The sequence below is a fragment of the Salvia hispanica genome, chromosome 4 (genome assembly GCF_023119035.1).
Source record: "Salvia hispanica cultivar TCC Black 2014 chromosome 4, UniMelb_Shisp_WGS_1.0, whole genome shotgun sequence".
NCBI lineage: Eukaryota > Viridiplantae > Streptophyta > Magnoliopsida > Lamiales > Lamiaceae > Salvia > Salvia hispanica.
This window is the reverse complement of record NC_062968.1, coordinates 47,735,912-47,754,270: the sequence shown is the minus strand read 5'-3', so window position 1 is coordinate 47,754,270 and position 18,359 is coordinate 47,735,912. Positions and strand designations below refer to the sequence as shown.

At 34.1% G+C, this 18,359-nt stretch overlaps 3 protein-coding genes across 4 annotated transcripts in view; 2 read left to right on the top strand and 1 right to left on the bottom strand.

Moving 5' to 3' along the window:
• The first annotated feature begins 994 nt into the window (after window positions 1-994).
• Window positions 995-6,306, top strand: LOC125185399 (protein unc-50 homolog). Its single transcript, XM_048081922.1, has 10 exons — window positions 995-1,295; window positions 2,069-2,136; window positions 2,625-2,650; window positions 3,309-3,399; window positions 3,893-3,988; window positions 4,758-4,826; window positions 5,038-5,096; window positions 5,175-5,297; window positions 5,630-5,701; window positions 5,778-6,306. Exons 1-10 carry the CDS (start codon window positions 1,206-1,208, stop codon window positions 5,849-5,851), a joined length of 768 nt encoding a protein of 255 aa, XP_047937879.1. The 5' UTR covers window positions 995-1,205; the 3' UTR covers window positions 5,852-6,306.
• A 323-nt stretch (window positions 6,307-6,629) lies between these two features.
• LOC125218262 (RNA pseudouridine synthase 4, mitochondrial) lies at window positions 6,630-11,034 on the bottom strand. Of its 2 annotated transcripts, XM_048119898.1 has the most exons (10): window positions 10,689-11,033; window positions 10,414-10,464; window positions 10,172-10,318; window positions 10,019-10,066; window positions 9,833-9,913; window positions 9,006-9,119; window positions 8,763-8,861; window positions 8,050-8,161; window positions 7,387-7,433; window positions 6,630-7,270 (listed from the first exon to the last, which is right to left on the bottom strand). In XM_048119898.1, exons 1-10 carry the CDS (start codon window positions 11,001-11,003, stop codon window positions 6,929-6,931), a joined length of 1,356 nt encoding a protein of 451 aa, XP_047975855.1. In that variant the 5' UTR covers window positions 11,004-11,033; the 3' UTR covers window positions 6,630-6,928. The 2 variants fall into 2 exon arrangements, with proteins under 2 accessions (XP_047975855.1, XP_047975856.1); XM_048119899.1 differs by lacking the exon at window positions 10,019-10,066 and having other exon boundaries at window positions 10,689-11,034.
• Window positions 11,035-18,148: 7,114 nt separating this feature from the next.
• Window positions 18,149-18,359, top strand: part of LOC125223478 (methylthioribose kinase 1-like) — an 11,279-nt gene continuing 11,068 nt past the window's right edge. Inside the window, exon 1 of the mRNA XM_048126648.1 lies at window positions 18,149-18,266. Coding sequence (XP_047982605.1) covers window positions 18,210-18,266 — 57 coding nt within the window. The 5' untranslated portion in view covers window positions 18,149-18,209. The remainder of the gene's footprint in view (window positions 18,267-18,359) is intronic.

Here is an 18,359-nt window from a genome sequence, read left to right as displayed (position 1 = left end):
GTACGAGTTTCGTACACCATGGATCTGTAAATTCTCACTCCCCTCTCCATCTGACAATACCTTCGTTGCAACCATCTGTCTTTATATTTGTCTCTCTCATATCCACTTCATCACACTTTAGTCACAACTTAGTGTCGAAGTTTCATTGTCCCTTCCGAGTGCTTTCAATTATTTCAACGATAATGCTGCTTTTATCAACAATTATCGTATGCATCTATAGTTTACTTCACCTGTCTTCAAATTTTATTTATCTATCATTATCTATCTCTTTTGTTGTCCCAATCAACGCTGCAACTTATATCTAACGATGCTAGCACCGAAAGCTACCTCGTATCCATTAATAGTGAGGAAAAATATTTTTTTCTTTTTGTGGTTTTATTGTCAAAATTTTAGCTCTTTCCCTTGCCTGTTCCATAATGGTAGCATTAGTTTATACTTCACCCGTCCTATAAAAGTATGCACTCTTTTCTTTTTAATTTATCCCACAAGAGTACGTACTTACTAATTTAGGAAATTCTTTTTCCTCTAAGGCCATCCACAATGGGCGGACGATGCATCGTCCGTCGCATCGTTCGCCACTGTGGCATCGCGGACGATGCAGCGCGTTTTTCATTTTTTTTTTATAATTTTATTCAATTTTCAAACCCTATATATACCTCTCATTTTTCACTCTATTTCAAACTCCATTTTCAACATTTCAAACAAAATGAATCCCGAATAAATGGAGTATATAAATAACTTTATTACTCCTATTTTTTTAAAATAACAACTTTTGAAACAACATGAATTTTAAAACAAAAGTTAATAAAGTATGAAAGAGGTAGAATGAAAAAAGTGTGTTCGTAAAAAAATGAGACATCTCGTGAAGAAAAAGAAGTTTCTTAAAATAAAAAAAATTATTTCTAGAAAATGAAAAAAAAAATGAGTTTATATTTTTAATGATGGAGTATACGAAACCATGTACTTGCTACTACTACAAATTACATGCGCAACACTTTGGAGCAATATCAGAGACCACCTAATCCTTTGGGCCGTACGATTCGGCCCGCTCTAGCATTTACAGTTTACCGAAGCCGAGTGACAGAGAGGAGGGAAGGGAACAACAAATATGTTACTTGAAATTTAAGAGATCTTCAAACCCAATCCATCGATCACAAATCAATAATACATCAGAGAAGTGGAAGTGGAAGTGGAAGAAGAAGAAGATGCTGCCTACTGCTTCAACAACAAAGGCCCGATCGGGCCCTCAAGCCCGGCCAAATTCGTTTTTCCCCTACCTCCGCAGAATAGTCAAGGTTTTGCGCCCTTCCTCCCGAATTCTCACGCGTGTGATTTTTTTGTCCGAAATCGTGGCAGAAATCTCAGATCTGATCACGATTTTCTTCGTGAATTTTGATGGATGGTTTCCTAACTGTTGTCTCATTGCATTTTCATGAGGAGTTTGTGGCTTGATTAGGCCTTGATGCCCTTTTTGTTTTGGTTTGTGAAGAAATACGCCTTTTTACTCGTGGCTTTATTCATTTGGTTTGCTGTTGTTGATAGGCTGATGCGAGTTATTGTTAATGTGAGTAGGGGCTTTTCTGGAATCAGGATTAGAGCTGGAGGCAGCTGGTGCTTTCACTAATTGTTCCCTAGTTGGTAGCGAACAATAGGTGTTGGTTGTTTGAACTTGATCTAGGGTGACAGTTTATAGTTGAAAGGATACAATTTGGTTTGGTGAAATTGTTGTTGAAGTCATTGCTACTGAAATTGGTGAAATATGGCTAAATAGTTAAGGTTATTGTGAAGTGTGTAATCTATTGCTGAATATGCTTAAAGATTGCATACGTTGAATATTGTTGTTTTTCCACAACCGTGGGCTTATTTGCTTTAATAATGAAACCTCTTTGTTCAAAAATGTTGAGTTTTAATTCGACTGCTAAAATAACAGAAAATAAAAGCTTACAGCTAAATTTTGTTGTGCTATAATTACTGGGATTCAATTGTTATTAACTTGTTCCTAAGTGAACATGTTCTGGGATTCAGCATGTTCTCTTATTAACACCGATTATTTTATGGCCAATTGCAGTGGCAACAGATGGATATTGAGTACACTTTCTGGCAAATGCTTAACCTATGCACATCACCAAAAGTCGTGTGGGTATCCAACCTCTGCATAATATTTTTGGTTTTCTGAATGTTCATGTGTATTGTGTATGTTTTATTAATAGAATGTTTTCATCATATCCTTCACTATGTTGAAAAGCTTTCAGGCAGATAGATGCATTTTAGTTATGCTAATGGTGTGTTCTTGTACTACTATCATATGCAGTAGTTGTTGTTTTTGATTTCTACAATTATAATTTGTGAACAAATATGGAGTTTTTAAAATCAGTCAATCCGTATTTCTGTAAACTACTATGAATCACAGGTGTTAAATAAGCCAAATAAGGTTAGCTTTTTATATGTGGTTTATACATATTAACTTAGTTATCTCCATCCGAGAGAGAAAGATATTGTAGTGCTCGCAGTGTCACTTTTAAAGACACTATAAAATTATGTGGTTTCATGAATTATTTTTTACTCAGATTTATCTGATGACTCTACTTCCTTGTTTTACATGTGGAATTGTACAAATGGTGCAGATATCAACACACCAAGTATCACAAGCGTGAGTCTCCTCTTTGATCTGTTTCGGCTATTTTGTTTTGTTAAATATTATTGACTAAAAGTACCAATGACGAACATCTTAAATGATGCCTAATTACTGAGATACTTTTATTACTTGTCCCATGTATTTTTGTAATGAATGTTATTCTCATCTAAGTCTTAATGAAGCTATTTATAATTTAAATATCATTCACCAATACGTGATGTATGGTTTACTTTTTCATAGATTTACTAATATTATTGTCAAACATTAACTTCCTTGTGTGTTCAGTTTAAATTTTAGAATAAGCTATCTTCACTCTTCAGGCATTCTTTACAAAATTGTAGCATTAGCTTCAATGGTGTCCAGCTAATCTGTTAGCATCTGTGTTCAGGAATACAATATTATCACATTTATTATGGTTTTTCTCTGTGGAACGTTAATATATTTTCTCTGAAGGTCTACAAACCAAATGTTCTTCATGTAACTGTAAACTGTGTAAGTTGGAAAATTAATCACATTGATAGTTCGATATGGACTGGTTAACTTATTTCTTGGTTAATCCTATTTTGTGTCTTATACCCTAAATTCATAATTTATTGGCCCAACTGGTTTTAAGAAGCATTGCTGATTACCAGTGCACTAATTCCCTAAAATAAGACAATCTTTTCTTTTGCAGAAACAAAGAACCAATGGGCACGTGATGATCCTGCATTTGTTGTCATATGTAGTCTTCTTTTGTCAGTTTCCCTTATTGCATATTGTGCTGCGTAAGTATCTTTGACACTTTGTCTATCACATCTGCTGTCATAATTGATCAGTACCAGACAAGCCCTCCCTAGAATTTCTTTTGTACTCCCTCCGTCCCACTCAAATATCCACCTTTCCTTTATAGTTTGTCCCACTCAGATGTCCATGTTCTATATTTGGAAATAAATTCTTCTCTTCTTTCTCCTCATTAAAATATTCTATTACTTTTATCTCTCTACTTACTTCACCTAACAACTCATCCTAAAATCCAGTGCCACTCAAGAATGTGGACATCTTGAGTGGGACGAAGGGAGTAATGAATATTTTTACTATCAATCTTATCGATATTGCTTCAATACAATTCCTGTTCAAACAATCTCATTTTCAGATCAAATTTCTAAGTGATTGGTTGTTTTTGTCTTTCTTATTTCCTTTTTTAGCTACACACTTAAGTGAATTGTTGTATCTTATACGTTGGCTGCCCCTATATTGTTGTTTTTTCATGTGTACCAGGTACGACCATAGTGCAGGGCATGCTGTTTTTGTAGTTATTTCAACTTTGTTCATCCATTTCTTTGTAATTGGTGCAATTTTGGCTACAATTTGTTGGTAAGGATACTTAAGAACATGGATTGCTATACTTACATAAATTTCAGAATAGCTTGCTCGGTTTTGTTTTTCATTTCAATTAGTGAATTTCTATTTCTCCAAAGTGTCACTTTTTTGTTTAATCTTCGTCTGCGGAATCTTTATTGGAGATACTGCCTTTCACTGAGTTCAGTTTCAGTATATTCATGCAGTAACAAGTCATTTTTGGATTCAAATGACTGCCTAAGGTCTCATCCTAGTTGTACAATGTGTGATAGTCTGTTGGTGCATAAGTTCTAAGGTTGAATGTTGAAGTACTTTCTCATGGTAAATCTGGTGGAATGATTAGGTTTTTTATCCCATGAACCTTTTGTAGAAACATCTCTTATTAATACAAGAGTTGTTTTGTTTGCTTAACAGTGAGGGAAGTATGGAAAAAAGAAGTATAGCATCTTCTGGAACTTTTCACATTGACATAGGGGATATGCTTTGGGACAGTCATCTCAAATTTAGATGTAGTTAAATTTTGACATGCTTAAATATATTTTCACAAAATAAACTGAAATTCCTCTCAGAAATGACTCACCATGCCACATAACATCTCAATCTGTCTCTGTTGCTATGCATTAGAAGCTTCTCAAAGCCACCTGAGCAGCTTATTAATTAATACTACTATGTTGTAATTCTGTCTTTATCGCATCATGGAGGTTTATTGGGACGTCTGCGTTATGTGTCTGTTTGTGGATGTCATGATGGTCTAACTGACAATTGTTTTGCCATTTTCCTTCAGGTTTTTCACTAACAATTATCTTCGAGAAGAAGCTCCAAACAGTTACGTGGTGGAGCAACGGGTGGAATGGTAAGGATATTGAGCTTTCTATCGGAGTCTGTTTTGTTTGCTAATCTTTTATCCCTTTCTATTGGGTGACTCTATTTCCTTACATGATATGTGATAACAATTACTACTGTACATGTTTGTGTTAAGATTTAAGGTACTATATTACTTTATACTATGTATTTGTCTGATGTCTCTTTGAGCTAAGGACTAACTTTTCATCATTCTTCTGAAGGTTGTACGCCTTTGATGTACACTGCAACTCTTTCTTCCCTATGTTTGTGCTGCTTTATGGTAAGTAAAATAAATGTTTGCCAATGATTCTTGCTAACTATATTCCAGATAATTATGACATTATGTTCGTTTTTGCAGTTCTTCATTATTTTCTATCACCTCTGCTAGTGGCTCATGGGTTTGTTCCTTTACTGCTATCAAATGCGCTCTTCATGGTAGCTGTATCATACTACCATTACCTGAATTACTTAGGTTATGATGGTGAGTTAAGTCTTACCACATTTATGTCTTTTTATCTGTAAAGTTGCTGTTATATGTTATGTCCAGCATTGGGCTACAAAGCTGTTCAGACCCTTTCATGAGCACAAGTCTAGAAATTTAAACCTATTTTGCCACGTCCAAGTGTTGCACTAATACTTATACCTTTGCTGTGATAACGTAGCCTTGCATTGGTGAAATTTATTTAAAAGTCCATTAACACTCTTGGATCTGAAGTTCCACTAAAATAAATGCAATAAAGTTGCCTACTGAAAAATATACGCATTTTCATGAGTAATATTTTAGCATTTTCTTATCTTGCTTGATTGGTGCAGTATTGCCCTTCCTGGAGAGGACCACTTTGTTCCTGTATCCAATTGGTGTTGTCCTAGTTCTTTCCCCCATACGTAAGCATCGGTACAATATTATAACTTAACTACACCTTGTTTGGTAAAGTATTAAGTTATTTACTCTTTTCTGCAGTATTTCTCAGTGGCTTCAACCCATCGAGATATTTCATGAACATGTATTTTAGCCAAAGGCAATACATCAGCTAAAAACTTCTTAAGTAACTTGGCACTACCCGAGATGATCCTGTAAACACAGCAGCTTGATACTGGTTTTTTTCCCACGGGATAGATTGGTTGAGAGGATTGTCTCGGTGAGAGATGTTAGGCCATTCGCTGCTGAGGAGTAAAGTAGGAATTGAGTGCGGAGCTCCTTGAGTGGTTTCTTCCTAACTGGGACAGCGGATTAGATTAGCAAACTTATAATGTTTTTTGCTTCTTGATTGACTCGTATTCTGAGCTCACTATCAATGGCCTGCAATAGTGAATGTTCATAATAGAGCTAGGCTACACTTCTAACAGTAACGATTCAGAAAGTATGCCTTGTCCTGTTCCCTTTGTGCTTAGTCAGTTATATTCATTGTGCCTACTGCCTATGTATGTGTAAACTACTTGTTCAAACAATTATACCTTCTACTTTTATCACATTTTGTGAGTTTGTTGTTTGCCAAATTGGTCAGCTATACTTTCTTTTATTATGTTTTCTTTGGTTTAGGGGATGCAACTCCATGTGCGTGCTTTTGTAGAACATTACTAATTAAAGTTTGTAGCTCAAAAATGCCCTTTCAAGTAGATTCCTCCTTTAAAATACATGGAACTAACTTGGCCAGGATCGCATGCCTTAATTATGAAACTAAAATTTCATAACATTATTGAATGATCAGAGTTCAATATAAATGCGTTCATTCGAAGAGTGTATGACTAACAGCAGCACATTGAATATGAAGCTTTGATTACGCATACAATACTATCGCTTAACCTGACGAAGTGATCGCCAATATTATTGGATTTTTCATTATCAAATCAAAATAAAGTTTACAAAATAAGATCGACATTTACTCCCAATTACATCACAACTAGAGCTATTTGGTGGCAATGGACAACAATTTATAAATTATTAAGATTGACCTAGCTCCCATGACCCCAATCACGGTCTGTTGCAACGTACGTATATGATATACTATCTGACTTCATCTTCAGTAAGTTGACAGGCTATTAGTGAAATATGATCTTACCTTGAGACGAGAGATTGGTGGCGGAAGCATAATACATTATTATTCCACCCTATCAGAAATTATGATTCGAACTCAGTAGGTCCCAACTTCTTTGCATGTGTGCAGGCAAAGGAGCTCTTAACACAATATCTCTGATTCGTGCAGAGTCTACATCACTTATGTTGCCATTTTGCAAGACAACTGAAATGTCCGGCACGACCATCTCCTTGCAATGGAGATGAAGGGAGAATTGTTCATCTGATATGCTTCCACTTTCCAACTCAGTGTCCTTTTCAACTTTAAGATGATCTGAAGCAGACTCGAGATAGTGTCCTAGTTTCTTATGAGCTTGTCGGCCATACTTGTAGTCTCCAACTATGGGTGTCCCCAATACTTCCGCACAATGGACTCGAAGCTATTCAACAATGACAGAGTCAATACAAAGAGCAAGTCTGGCTAACCTTATTATGTCTAAGGTTTAAAGGGAAGTTGTGATGGGGTTCATAAAAAATTAAGAGCAGTAATACTAACCTGGTGCTTTCTTCCAGTAAGTGGCGAAAGCTCTAACCATGTATAACCTGCAATTTACCACTCGACTGAATAACCCATATTCTGGATGTTAAACTGGTTAAGGCTAAGTAATTAATGTAACATAACATTACAGGAAAAAAAGGATTAGTGCACAATATTATTTTTCGTTCTCAATCAGAAATGAACATATAAAGTCACTTTATTTTTAATAAAGGTCAATAAACAGCTGTAACATCTTTTTGTTTTTCCTTACAGTAAACTACTCCCTGATAAACATGGTGTGAAACTTTCCTGATCCCTCAGTTAACAGTATGAGTAAACTCCAGATCATACATAAATTATTCAAATTTCAACAAACATACACCCTTTAATGTAGTTGATGCGACACTGATCCACTCTTCGAACTGACATAGATGATGCAAATATACTAAATCAATATCTAGAACACCCTCTTCATTTTGCAATCTGCAAATACTAACTGAGCCAGTACAGTGGAGTAAACATTTGTAACATTATTAGGAATAGCATACTAGACAATCAGACAGGAAAATGAAAAAAATAGGGAGCAGAGTTAAAACATGGTGGAGATGGCTTAAACAACATGCCTTCGAGTGTACACATGATAGTAAATAAGACATCAATGAGAACATTGGTGGAACGAACCGCTGGGTGAAGATGCTATGACTCGATAATCTGTTACAGCATGCTGCCCTGACAATCTGTTGCTATTATCAGCCACAGTAATTCTCTCAGATTTTCCATTGTCAACCACCACCTGAATAAGAAATGAACAAGAAAACAAAAAAAGAACAAGGATTTTAATTAAATCCAATAAAAAAAAAGAGTGGAATCCATAAATAAAATTTTCCAGACGTGTAATCATCATATCAGTATAATTAGGCCTCAATGCAGTAAAACAGTGCATGATAGAACATTTGTAGAAACTTTACAAGAATATAGTATCTTGGAATTAGGATGTAAAAAATACACATAATATATACGCAAAAAAAATACACATAATATATTATCTAGGTAAGAATTAAGATATGGCAAAAAAATCAAATGTACATCCAAAAGATTGTCGAAAAAGTAAGAGCATGAATGCAGCCATCACGTGAAATATAGGAAAACTATGCATCAATCATCGTTTTCCTAGATCAGAGATTAGGTAACATTAACAATTATGGTTTATGTGCCTCCATATCATGAGAAATCAAAAAAGACAATCTAGATTGTGTTAATATAAACCGAGCATAGCATGTTGCAATTTATTAAGAGTTTAAGAACATGTAAAGACCTTGAGAAGATATAGAACAGATGAAAAAAAAATTGGAGATGCTAAAGTGACTCTTAAGGTGGAGAAATGTAAAATTCACCTTTATCAAAGGGACAGAAACTGACCCTTGTCGACGTCTTGGAGATCCAATAACTAGAGCCCAATACCTCTTATGAAGAATTCTTTTACTGCCAAGAATCTGCAAGAAAAGGTAACCCAGATGACTTCTACATGATGACAGATGTATCACTGTGAAGACATTGATATTGATTTCTTTGAAAACCTTACGAAACACAGCAGTAAATAATGAAATGTATTATCTAGAATGAGGAGGAAAGGTTACATCATTTGAAGCTCCAAAGGTTTTCTCACGAAAAACAGAATGCAGGACTGTAGTGCTCAACTGTGTCCTTCCCATCACTAATATGCCACTGCTGTCTCTATCAAGTCTGTGCACCTACCAACAAGCTAGTAAAACAACTATGTACAAAGTTTAAAAAAGGTAGCTAACTACATGAAGGGAATGGGCCAGGTTTATTTTTTCAATTAACCTGAAAAAAGAAAAACTACCAGGAAATTTAGTCAAATATGTACATTTTAATATCAAGTCAGTGAGATATCAACTAAGAGTCTAAGACCATTACATGGCCTAAGATACCAGGGCAGATGTTCTTCTGAAATAGAAGGAGAGCATAACAAATGAAGTTTCTTTCATATAGCTCCGCAATTAATTTGATAAAAGGCATAAAATATTCTTCAGTGGAGATACCATTCAAAAAGTTTATTAGCACGCGAAGGATTTCCATCAATACATACATTACATCTCCAACTTTCAACTAGAATCCTAAAAGTGCAGTTGAATGATTCTTTACACTTGGATGCAAAAGTACTCCCACAAAAGCAATTAGTCTGCATTTTTCTAATACTAGTATACTATATAGGAGTAGTTAAATAAACAAGAGTAAGAAGAAAGCAAAGTCATAGAAAATATGTACAAATGAGAGCTGCGACTGTTCTGTAAAGTCATGGCCTCACCACCCAGGAAAGAGATAATACAGATCAAGCAAAGATAGTGCAGGAATGTGAGCGATGTGATTACTCAAATGGCATATGCCACTAACCTAGTGAGCTTAGTGTCTCTATGAAAACCAAAGAGTTCGTCAAACTCACCAGACGAGGAGGCTCCATGCAGTCATATCTCAAATACTTGGCAGCCAGCTCATCTAGACTTCTCCTTATCCCAACGCCACCCTGAAAAGAAAGTTCTGGTAATGTGAAACAGAATCCATTTTTAGCAATATAGAAAGGGTTGAGGAGGCAGGGAAGAAGCAACGAAAGCAAATACTCCTATCTTACCTGAACAGGCATTCCAGGTGGTTTATTGATGACAATTATAGCAGAGTCCTAAAAAGGTTTTAATCAAAATCAGGCTCCCTTCACGTGCAACCAACTACAGAAAAGTAAAGGGCTAGCTACATTCTACTAACTACAATATCTGAACAGTTATACCTTATACAACTCGAGGCTTTGAACAAATCTCCGTTCTTCTTCACTGGAAAAGCTCTGGTTCTCATCAATTGTTGGATGAGACTTATCATCAACAGATTTGGGAAGGAATATCCTATCACCAATGTCCATCAAATCTTTGGCTCCTATCTACAGACACAAAAACAAATCATGCGTTGAGGTAGGAATGACACAGATAACAAGAGCATGAAGTCCCATAAGAATTGTGAATGACAGTGTTTTACCCTTCTTGGCCGCTGGTCTTTAGATCCGGCACTGGAGCATTCCTTTCGCACCTGTAGCAAATCAAAAGGAGCCACCTCAAATAATCTTATGCAATACCAAAAATGCAGCACATTGCAATTGTGTTATAGTACTAGCTTATAAAGGATACGAGCACAAGTGCTAACTTATTTGTTATCAGAAAGATGGAAATTGACGTGGTTTTCGAAGCTATTTACTTGTTTGATGCTGATGCTCGAGAGTTTTTTAAATAAATCAACAGAAAAAGAAAGTGAACCTGTCTTAAGCGAAAGAGTTTCTGAACGAGAGACCTCGGCAGATGAGGACAGCACTTGAGAATCCATTTAAGCGCCGTCGCATTGGTTTCTTCCGGCCGGCCGTAAAGTTTTTTCCCGATAGAAGAAGCGTCGGGGGCGGGGTTGAATGGAGGCAATATCAGCCATTGATAAACTTTGTTTTCACCGTCGCTGGCTGCGGTGTACCAACATTTCTGTTCGTAGAACAGCTTGGTTAAAATTATTTTGCAACTCGGTGCAGCGGTGTCGGCCCGCCACCGCCGGATAATTTGTCGGAGGAGAAGGCGCTCCGCCATGATTTAGGGCTTTAACAATACTTGCTGTACGATTTTTATTACTTCTATTTTAATATTTTTTTGTTCTTTTCATTTTTTTTCTATTGTTTCATTTCAATTGAGTACAAAATATTTTAAGTTAACAAATAGCAGTAGTATCATACAAAAAGTTTGATTTGTGTTACTATTACTTTTTCTTATTTTTCTCCAAAATTGTGCTAAAAACATGATATTATTTCTCTAAATAATACCTTATGCATTGCCATATGCGCATTTTATTAAACAATGAATTCACATTTAACTTTCAGCTAATGTTTGTAGCTAATTTTAGAGTCGAAATGATGAAAAATAAAAAAAGTAAAGATATTTGTGATTTTTAGACGAAATGTACTAATTTGCAACACTAATGAAACTTTTTGTATGATACTTATTTGTTAACTTAAAACATTTTGTACTCAATTGAAACATTGGTGAAACACTTCGTATGTAAAGTGTAATTATCCCTTTTTTGGTATGTATATTTTTCATATCATTAAATTTTCTCTCGTTTCCATTTTTGTTTTCTCCATCTCTTATTTAATTTATGTTTTTTCTAAATAAATAATTCTCATATTTCTGTCCCGTAAGGCCAACAGCTCGATTGAAGCAAAGGGTGGTTAATTTTGATCTACTGAGAAATCAAATAAGGCCAGCCACTTGAATTGAGTAAATCGTGGATGGTTAGAAATGTGCCACTCACCGGAATGATACATCGGACTAGGGGTGAGCAAAAAAACCGAAAACCGAATATTCGAACCGACCCAAACCGAAATTTTGAAATTCGGTTCGGTTTTTTCGGTTTTTCGGTTCGGTTCGGTTTTAAAATTGCAAAAATTTCGATTTTTCGGTTCGGTTCGGTTCGGACGAAAAAAAAAACCGAAAAACCGAATTATATTTAATATAAATATATTTAAATATTATTTATATATAACTCTAACCCTAATAAAATTCTGCCTCTCCGCCTCCTTTCACAACGTCTCCGCCTCCTTTGTCAATCTCTCTGCCTCCGTTCTCAATTCCGTTTTCCACTCTAAATCTGTAACCCTAAAGGCTAAATTTCACTAACTCTAAGCCTCCAACTTGTCTCCTATCTCTGTTCTAGCCCATCGCCTCAAGCCATCCACGCCGTCTCCGCCCTCCAGCAGTGCAGCCGTGCTCCAGCCATCTACACCGCCTTCCGCCGTGCTCCAGCCATCCACGCCGTCTTCAGAAGAAGGTAAAAACTCACACTTGTCTATTTTCTTCACAGCTCTCAAATTAGTGGTCAAAATTAAAATACCTAAGTTTTTGTGTTTAGGCATTAATGTGTTCTTCAAAGGATAAGTATTTGGATCTGTAAACTTTGATATTTAAAGATGATTATTGCAAGTATTGAAGCTGAATTCATATGCTTAAATTAAGTGTTGTGATATTTAAAAATTGGATGCCCCTAATCATCCAGATCTGCTGTCCAAGATTCAAACTTTTTTTTTCTCTAATTTTCTACTGTTCAGTACCATTTCTTATACATTTATATATTCTCTCCTTCATTGTTAATAACTTATGGGATTATTTTGTATTACAGATTTTACAAAATTGATTCAAAGCTTATGATAAAAACTATGGCCAAAGCTCATCCGTGGAACAGAGAGGATTGAAGACTTGGGAATGGACTACATTGTTAATTTGTTATAATTTGTTGTATATTGATTAGATATCATGAAACTCTTTATTTTATGTTCCTGCCTAAATATTTATTTTTGTTGGTTGATGGATGTTTATGATTTTTTGTGTTATTTTTCGGTTTTAAAGTTTTAGGCTTTTTTAAATCGTATAAAATTTCGGTTTTTCGGTTTAGTTCGGTTTTTAAAGTTCGGTTTTCGGTTTTTCAGATTTCGGTTTTTCGGATTTCGGTTTCGGTTCGGTTTTGATTTTAGCCTAAATTCGGTTTTTCAGGTTCGGTTCGGTTTGGGCAAAAAACCGAACCGAAACCCGAATGCTCACCCCTACATCGGACTTCCATCACGTGGGTAGGCAAGAGAAGAGATAAAGAGATAAACCATCATCGACTTGGGCCCTGCTCTGATACCATATTAGAAATGGGTCACTCACCCCTTAAAAGGCCTTATAAGGGGGAGGGTTATCCACACTTATATAGAGAAACTCACCAAGTCGGTGTGGAACAATGATTTGGAGAATCTAACAGTTATTATCTATATTCTATAAAAGGTGGTTGATAATACTCAAAGCTAGATCTGATATGTTAAACTTAGAAATTAGATAATGTTCAAAAGTTAAAAGTAATTATCAGATTGATACTCAAAGCTAGTTCTGATATGTTAAACTTAGAAATTAGATAATGTTCAAAAGTTAAAAGTAATTATCAGATTGATACTCAAAGCTAGTTCTGATATGTTAAACTTAGAAATTAGATAATGTTCAAAAGTTAAAAGTAATTAGATCCAGCTGACAACTATTTAATAATGCATTAGAAAATGCAGTAGCCTATGCAATAAGGTGATTCCTTCGTTCGTCAAGAATTTCTAATATCATAGTAACTGACTTATTGACATCGCATCGTAACAATTTAAAAGACTAAAATAAGTTTGAGTATGGTCAAGGATTACCAACTTATGACGCGTGAACATTATCTCGTCAAGAGCTTTAAAAGATCGTAGCTATCCTATAAACATCATATCAATCTGATAATTACTTTTAACTTTTGAACATTATCTAATTTCTAAGTTTAACATATCAGAACTAGCTTTGAGTATTATCAACCACCTTTTATAGAATATAGATAGTAACTGTTAAATTCTCCAAATCATTGTCCCACATCGGCTTGGTGATGATCCTAGCTTTTTTATATAAGTGTGGATAACCCTCCTCCTTATGAGGCCTTTTAAAGGGTGAGTGACCCATTTCTAATATAGTATCAGAGCAGGATCCAAGTCAATGATGGTTTATTTTATGGTAAAAAAAAGTTATTTCTAAAAAAATATTTTCACTTTCCCAATACTCCTTTATTTAATCAAAATAGTTGTGTTATTTCGTGTACTTTCTCTCTATTATATTTGATTGAAATAGTTACGTTAACTTTTGTTAAAAAAGATAGGGCAAATTGTCTTTGAAATCATGAATTTTCATAAAAGTTTGGTTTTTCCTGTGAACTTTAAATGTTAATGAAAAGTCATGAATTTTATCGGGTTGTGCAAATTTTCCATCCGACCCGACTTGATAGTTTTCCGGCATCAACCTATCCTATGTGGTAGCCGGAACACAAAACGACGTCGTTTTTTGTTTTTTGAAAAAAAAATTAAAAATTCGCTGACTATCACCGCTGGTGGTGCGTCGGAGCGGCGGGAGGCGGTGGCACTGGGGAGAACATCACCTAAAACTCCTCCGACGCTGCTGGAGAGAACATCATCTCCGAACAGCCACGATTTCACATCCTTTTCTGACTTGGGGATCTTGCCTTTGAATAATTGGAGTGAGAGTTAAGAGAGGGCAGTCAGCGGTGGATGGTGATGATGGGGGCAGAGCCAACGAGAGGAAGGGACGGAGGGTGACGGAGCGCCGCCGCTCCCATGACGGCGGCGACACAATGAGGCCTAGAGTGGGGAGAGATAGAGGAGGGGGAAAGAGAGAGACATAAGGGAAAGAAAGAGAAGAAGGGGAGGAGCAGGTGGTGCGCCGGACCGGCGACAGGTGGTGGCGGTGCTGGAGTGAGGAAGGAGAAAATCTTTTTTTTTTTTTTTTTTTTTTTTAATTAGGGTTAAGGTAAATGGAGTGGAAGAAGAATGGGAATAAACACACTTAGCATCCAAATCATCTTCCATGTCAGCATAAATGCAAACATCATCACACTGTTTAGCCGGAATACCCGACTCGGGAAATCGGTACCAAGAGTAAAGTTCATGACTTTTCATGCTACACTTAAAGTTCACGGGAAAAACCTAACTTTTGTGAAAGTTCATGACTTTAGAGGCAATTTACCCAATTAAAAATAGAAAGTTCTATAAACTTTGTACTATGTATTATTTGAAATACGTACAAATTTAACCTTTTTTATATAAATATTTTGAAGGAAAATAAAATTTGACCTAATATTTTTTGGGATATTGGCATGTAATATCACGAAACTTTAAAAAAGTTGGGTTTTTCCCTCGAACTTTAAAATTGACAAATAATATCACGAACTTTATCCCTGGTTTGTTTTTTCCCACCAATGAAAAAATTCCCACAAATAATATTATGATACGAATTTGTTTTCGTAATTTCTCGATCAGCAATTTTGAGGGAGTTTCAAGCTTTTCAATCTTTGAAGATAGTTTTTCTTGAAGCACATCCTCCAACAAAATTATTTTTCAATCTATAAAAATAACATGAATTTTTTTATTAGGTAAGGGAAAAAAGCAAGCCGGGAGGTATAAGTTTGTGATATTATTTGTCAATATTAAAGTTAGGTGGGAAAAACTCAACTTTTTGAAAGTTTCGTGATATTAGATGCCAATATCCCTTTTTAATTTTATTGAAATTATTTAATTTTTTATATCCTAAAGCTGTTGATCTTATATAAAAAGTAGTAATTAATTAGAATTTGACAAATTTCAATTATCACAATACAAAATAATTATAAAATTTAAATAATTTTCATAAAATAGTTGCGATAATGGCTATATAAAAAATAAAATTTGTCAAATTCTAGTTAGTTATTTTTATATAAGATATTAAGATGGTGTCAATTTATTAAATATAACTACTTTAGATTAGAAAATTAAATATATTCTTATCGTCATTACTATTAACACAATTTTTTATCAGTCTTTATTATTATTATTAATATAAATTATAGTGATAATATAATAAAAGTAAAAGAGAGATGAATAGTTCACTCCCTTCCGTCCTATATTATACACATTTTTCATTTTAGGTCGTTAATTTGAGATTGATTTTCTAGTGTAATCAAATTAGTATTTTAAATGTAACGAGAGGTCGCTTAATAATAATATACTTAATACTAGTACTTAATTAGCTAAAATATATAAATAATGTAAGTAGTTTGGGTTTAGCCGAAATATAAAAGTGAGAGTACTATAAAAAGAGAGGAATATTATTAAGAGAAATTATAGTAATAATAATGGCAACATATTTTAGGAAATAAGTATCAAATAAAAGAAATAGTATAAGAAAAAAAAACGAGAAAAATAAATAAGCATTAACTAAATGTGAAAAGTAGCAGATGAGAGAAAAATTGAAAGAGAGTAAAGAAATAATGTTGAGTTAGAATTATAAAAATGTTCATATGACCATTTTGTAATTGTGATTTAAGAAATGTTTTAGGAATTATAGTAGATTATCTCTTCCGCCTTACGATTCAATACTCAAAGCCAAATGGTATTCAAGCTCCAATACATAAAAAAAAAAAAAAATCTTTTTTTAACTAGATGATGATATACTCTAATTAAGAGGATTTTTAAAGATTTTTTGAAAAAAAAAATTTAAAAAAGAAACACATTTTTTTTAGCCTTTTACATTAATTTGTGGAAATCATTGGATTTAATGCATTTTTAGTTAGATATAAAATATTCTCACATAGTTATAATCATTTTAAACAAACACTACCAGAAAAAATACATTCCATCAAACTTTTACATTCAATTCAGAAATTATTGGCATTAAAATTTACATTTTTTAATTTTTTAAAATTTTAAATTTATAAAAATTTTTTCATATATTATGGCTAAAAACGGTTTAAACGCATGCCAAACCATTAATAATGTATTCCATTTTTCCAATTAATATTTATATAACTTCCTTTTTTCCCTTTTTATTTATTTATTTTTAACCTTACTTTTTTCCCTACGCCAATTAAAAAATCCTTTTTTCCATTTGATCCAAATAAAGTTCGATTTCACTTTTCTATAAAATAAGTAGGTCTACATTTCAACACTTCACTCACATTCTATTATAAAACAAAATAAAACGGGAAATCCATATTTCATTAATTTTTTTTTAAACCCAAAATTTTTAAATTTTTTTAATGTCCCACCAATTTATCCCCAATGGGGGCCCCGTTAGGCACCCCCTAATCCCCTAATTTTTGTTTAAAAAATTTTATATATCATAAATTGTTTTATGTGAACTTGTTAATTATTGGGCAAACCGTCTTTTTTATAAGTGGCCCGGTTCACCCCCCTTTAATTTGATTTTTCCCCTCAATTTTTTCTACTTTGTATTTTCCCAAATTTCCCCCTTTTTTCTATTTATCTTTTTTTTTTTATTTTTTTTCGTTTTTGCGTATAACGGGATAGTTTATTTTTTTTTTTCGTTTTGAACATAATTTCATTTTTTCTTTTTCCACAAATTACTATTTTAATTCATTGTCATTTTGTAATTATTTTCTTACATTATTATAATCATAAAAAAAAAATTAAAAATTAATCAATGTATTCTTTCGTTATAAATTCTATTTTCATTGATATTTTCCTGTGGCATTTAAACATCATAAAAAAATTTATTTCTATCCATTATGCTTACATAAAAACTAAAAATATCAAATAATCGAGCTTCCAATTTATGAACATTGAAAAATCATATAATATTAATAGTAATTTGGGCCCAATATAAAACTTAAGCCGCCATTGTGATCCCTATTATGGGATGGATGAAGTATTATTTTTTAAAAATAGTACGTTCTCTAATTCATTTATACATATTTTATATATAAAAGTATGGCTTATAGTTTATGAATAAAAAATAACTCCTCCGTTACCGTCCTGATAATTGTCAAAACCGTTTTATTTTAATAGGGCCAAAATTCATAACTCACTAGTCCTTTTTAAAATCAATATAAAAAAGTGGGTCCTACATTCCACTAATTTTTCAATAATTTTTCATATTTAACTTTGGGATCTTAAAAAGGTAAATTATTGTAGGACGGGGTATTAATTAATATGGGCGGAGGAGGAAAGTAATAGTACTACTATTTTTTTCAAAATAATGATTTAAATTTCCTATCACAGGAGTAAAATACGAAAAGTAGAGCGAGCGTGCTCCGATTGGTCGAGCCATGGAATATGATTCATCCCCATTATACCCTTTTCCCTAATCCTCGCCATTAATACAAAAATTTCCCTGGCGTTAGTCATGCCTCTATCCACGCCACTATAACTATAAAACTCCGGCATCCTCTCCGCCACCCTCAACATGGCTTCCGACGGATTTCAACCCCTCACCGAGCAGTTGCTGGTGGACTACTTGAAGGTCACCCACCCTCGCCGCCAAGCTAGGCAAAGGGATAAGCTTGAAATCAAGGAGGTCGGCGATGGGAAAACTCAACTTCGTCTTTTTGTTAGT